The following is a 4,560-nucleotide window of genomic DNA, read 5'->3' as shown; positions in this document are numbered from 1 at the left end:
CTTAAACCAAGGAGAGATAAGGATGGCAAATAAGCAAATACAGAGATGTTCAATACCAGTAGTCATTAGGAAACGCAAATAAAACCCAGAATGAGATTGCACTACACACCTGTTAGAATCCGGGCTGCGCAGGTGGCGTCAGCGCTGCCCAGCCTCCAGGAAGGAACCTGGGCTGCGAGTGGCTCGCGGTCTCCTAGAGACTAGAGCGGCAGGGATCAGGAGACGCGGAAACTGGAGAGGTGGCACCCCAGCGAGGGCCACCATGGGGGACCAGAGGCGGCTGGACTGGCAGAGGCCCCCGGGCATGGACTCCAAGTCCTCGTGCTGTGACAAACCGCCTTCCAAGTGCTTGGCGAAGCGCAAGCACAGACGCCTGAGGTTCCCGCCCATGGACCCTCGGAACTGGGTATTTGTGACGGAGGGCGTGGACAACTTCCGCTATGGCTGTCCGTCTCCCGAAGGTACGCTTGTTTGTCGCCGTGACGAGTTTTTACTCCCCAAAATATCTCTCAGAGGTTCCCAAGCTGACCCCAAGGGCAAGAAAAAAAAGCTGCTCAAGAAAGCGGCCCTATTTTCCGAGCTCTCACCAGCCCAGCCAACAAGGAAGGCGTTCGTAGAGGAAGTGGAAGCCCAGCTGATGGCCAAGCCTCCCTTGGCCATGAACTCCAATCTGGGAGAAGATCTCCTACCACAGGTGCTGAAACCGCTGGATCCTGAGAGGAAGCTGGAGGACACATGCGCTTGTAAGGGCCGGGAGAAGACAACCCAGGTACCCACCGAGCCTGGTAAATACCCCTGTGGGGAATTCTGCCTGCGGCCTCCCGAGACTCCGGTGTCCCATCTCCGCCCGGAGCCTCCCAAGACTCCGGTGCCCAGTCTCCACCCAGAGCCTCCCAAGACTCGGGTGTCCAGTCTCCGCCCGGAGCCTCCCAAGACTCCGGTGCCCAGTCTCCACCCAGAGCCTCCCAAGACTCGGATGTCCAGTCTCCACCCAGAGCCTCCTGAGACTGGAGTGTCCCATCTCCGCCCAGAGCCTCCCAAGACTCGGGTGTCCAGTCTCCGCCCGGAGCCTCCCAAGACTCCGGTGTCTAGTCTCCACCCAGAGCCTCCCAAGACTCGGGTGTCCAGTCTCCACCCAGAGCCTCCCGAGACTGGAGTGTCCCATCTCCGCCCAGAGCCTCCCAAGACTCGGGTGTCCAGTCTCCGCCCGGAGCCTCCCAAGACTCCGGTGTCTAGTCTCCACCCAGAGCCTCCCAAGACTCGGTGTCCAGTCTCCACCCGGAGCCTCCCGAGACTGGAGTGTCCCATCTCCGCCCAGAGCCTCCCAAGACTCGGGTGTCCAGTCTCCGCCCAGAGCCTCCCAAGACTCGGGTGACCAGTCTCCGCCCAGAGCCTCCCAAGACTCGGGTGACCAGTCTCCGCCCAGAGCCTCCCAAGACTGGAGTGTCCCATCTCCGCCCAGAGCCTCCCAAGACTCGGGTGTCCAGTCTCCACCCAGAGCCTCCCAAGACTCGGATGTCCAGTCTCCGCCCAGAGCCTCCCGAGACTAGAGTGTCTCATCTCCGCCCAGAGCCTCCCAAGACTCGGGTGACCAGTCTCCACCCGGAGCCTCCCGAGACTGGAGTGTCCCATCTCCGCCCAGAGCCTCCCAAGACTGGAGTGTCCCATCTCCGCCCAGAGCCTCCCAAGACTGAAGTGTCTCATCTCCGCCCAGAGCCTCCCGAGACTCCGGTGTCCAGTCTCCGCCCGGAGCCTCCTAAGACTGGAGTGTCCCATCTCCGCCCAGAGCCTCCCGAGACTCCGGTGTCCAGTCTTCGCCCAGAGCCTCCCAAGACTGGAGTGTCCCATCTCCGCCCAGAGCCTCCCAAGACTGAAGTGTCTCATCTCTGCCCAGAGCCTCCCGAGACTCCGGTGTCCAGTCTCCGCCCGGAGCCTCCTAAGACTGGAGTGTCCCATCCCTGCCCGGAGCCTCCCGAGACTGCAGTGTCTCATCTCTGCCCGCTGCCTCCCGAGACTCCGGTGTCCAGTCTCCACCCGGAGCCTCCTGAGCCTGGAGGGTCCCATCTCCGCCCAGAGCCTCCCAAGACTCAGGTGTCTAGTCTCTGCCCGGAGCCTCCCAAGACTGGAGTGTCCAATCTCTGCCCGAAACCTCCCAACACTCGCCGGGTGTCCAGTCTCCTACGACAGTTGCTAAAACTGGACTCTGAAAGGAAGCTGGAAGACGCACGGGCTCGTTGTGAGGGCCGAGAGACAACAACCGAGGAACTCACCAAGCCTGGTAAATACTTTTTCTGGGAATCCTGCCCGCGGCCTTTCGAGAGTCAGATGCCCCATCTCCGCCTGGTGCTTCCCAAGACTCGTCGAATGTCCAGTCTCTGCCTGGAACCTCCCAAGACTCGTCGAGTGTCCAGTCTCTGCCCAGAGCCTACCAAGACTGGAGTGTCCCATCTAAAAGAACTGTTTCAGGAAGATACACCAGGCACAATGGAGTGCCTTTGTGACTCTCTTGAACGTAGATTCACATCGAGAAAACTTCGTGACTTCAAGTGGGCTAGAGACCTGGGAGTTGATGCAGAATCCATCAGCACTCTGTTTGACTTTACCCCTGAGTGCCGAGTAACCTCGCAAGACCAAAACATTAAGAAGGCAAACGAGTGTTCCTCAGAGCTGAAGTACAGCATGGAGCTAGATGACATGGATGACGTCGAATTCTCGCCGATGAAAGAATGGGACAGGAAACTCCAGGCGGCACCAAATTCTTACAGTGCACAAGGTGTGAAGATGAGGTATGGGCCATGGTACTCAAGCCTAAGTCGGGGAAAAAGCTAAGAAGTGATGAACCTTTGATTGACCCCAAACTCGTACTTAAAAAGCCTGATGAACCCGACATTCTTGACGGTCTTTATGGACCAATTGCCTTTAAGGATTTCATTCTAAGCAAGGGCTACAGAATGCCTGGCATCCTTGAAAGACTGTTTGCCAAGAAGGGACGGACTTATGACTCTGTTAAGACTCCTATGCAATGTGCAGTGCAAGTTTACAAGTACAAAGAAGACGTCACAGATGCATCCAAAGAAGATTAGGTGGTTTTCAATTTACTACTTAATTGGGTATTTCTGGCTCTCATTTTAAACATCAGTCAGAATTTATGATGACTGGCCCCGTGAATGTACAACTTTGGCAACATCTGTAAATTCAATACCCAATGTTTATAAATATTACTTGACCTGCTTGGCTTCATTATTTCATATATTTTGTCAATTATGTGATTAATATTCACATATACTTTTTTTCACATTGTTGAAGCACTGTGAATATTACATCATCATTTCAATTATTTGTAAAAATACATACAACCAGAAACAAAAGCAGAATTAATATTAGAAAGAGAAATGGGGTCGGGTGCATTGACTCACACCTGTAATCTCTCCCCACTTTGGGAGGCCCAGGTGGGTGGATCGCTTGAGCCCAGGAGTTCAAGAGCAGCCTGGGCAACATGGTGAAATCTGGTCTCTACAAAATGCAAAAATTAGCCAGGCATGGTGGCATGCACATGTAGTCCCAGCTACCTGGGGGGCTGAGGTGGGAGGATTGCTCCATGCCACTGCACTGCAGTCTGGGAGACAGAGCAAGACCCTGTCTCAAAAAAAAAAAAAAAAAAAAAAGTGCTGAGTAAAATAATAATTATGTAACTCTTTTTATATGAAAATTCTAATGAAATAATTATGACAATTATTTTGTTATAAAAATTGAAGTCTATAGCCAAAATAACGTTAACACTTTTTAACAGTAAAATTATTATCCTCCCCTTTAGGATTCCATCAAACCCTCAAAACAAGTTTGAAAACTATGTATCAAAATCATAGGTGAAACTTGAGCCATGCCATTTTATCATCTCTCTCAATTGAATGTATGTAACTATTCACCATGTTCATAAACATTCACTACAAAAGACTATTACCAAATCATATAAACAGGTACGGAATAGGAGGCAGCTTCAACTGAGAAGTATCATGCCTTATGGCTCAGAGTTATCTGGTTTCTGAGGTTGTCCACGAAGCCTTGGGCTTCATGCAACAGCATCCAAAGTTCAGTTCCTTTCAGCAAGAGACAGGCCTACTTTTCACATTTGGTTATGTGACCTTGCACTTCACGGAGGATGTATCCTCATCTACACAATGGACACCATATCATCAAACTCAAATTCTGGTGAGACTTAAAGGATTACTTATTGGAGTGCCTAATGCCTCAAGCATCACAGAATTGATACTCAACATATATTTGTGGAAGAGGAGGAGGGAGTAGGAAAGGAAGAAAGGTACTAAAAATATCACAACAGAAAGACACTATTAAAAAAAAACTTATTGATGATGTTGATCTGGTGCTAGCCTTCACCTATATCACACACAATCTTAGTTGTTCCTTAAGATGAAACTGTGGTCCTCACTTTGGCTGCACATATACTAAATTTGAGATGAAAAAGTGTAATTGCAAAATAAGAGCCACTGGTTAGGGCTTCTATTGTTTATTGGCAATGACTTCTTCCAGTGAAATAAACTT

General features: G+C 51.2%; 1 protein-coding gene across 1 annotated transcript; it reads left to right on the top strand.

Moving 5' to 3' along the window:
• Positions 1–215: 215 nt before the first annotated feature.
• Positions 216–3,211, top strand: LOC117077440 (protein FAM47B-like). The gene is given in 3 exon segments (XM_033201128.1): positions 216–1,268; positions 1,271–2,800; positions 2,803–3,211. Coding segments are annotated over 3 exon segments (2,817 nt in total). The 5' UTR covers positions 216–262; the 3' UTR covers positions 3,084–3,211.
• Positions 3,212–4,560: the final 1,349 nt, after the last annotated feature.

The sequence above is a fragment of the Trachypithecus francoisi genome, unplaced genomic scaffold, assembly GCF_009764315.1.
Source record: "Trachypithecus francoisi isolate TF-2019V2 unplaced genomic scaffold, Tfra_2.0 Lachesis_group6, whole genome shotgun sequence".
Taxonomy (NCBI): Eukaryota; Metazoa; Chordata; class Mammalia; order Primates; family Cercopithecidae; genus Trachypithecus; species Trachypithecus francoisi.
The sequence above is the reverse complement of the archived record's forward strand: the minus strand, read 5'-3'. Positions and strand labels throughout refer to the sequence as shown.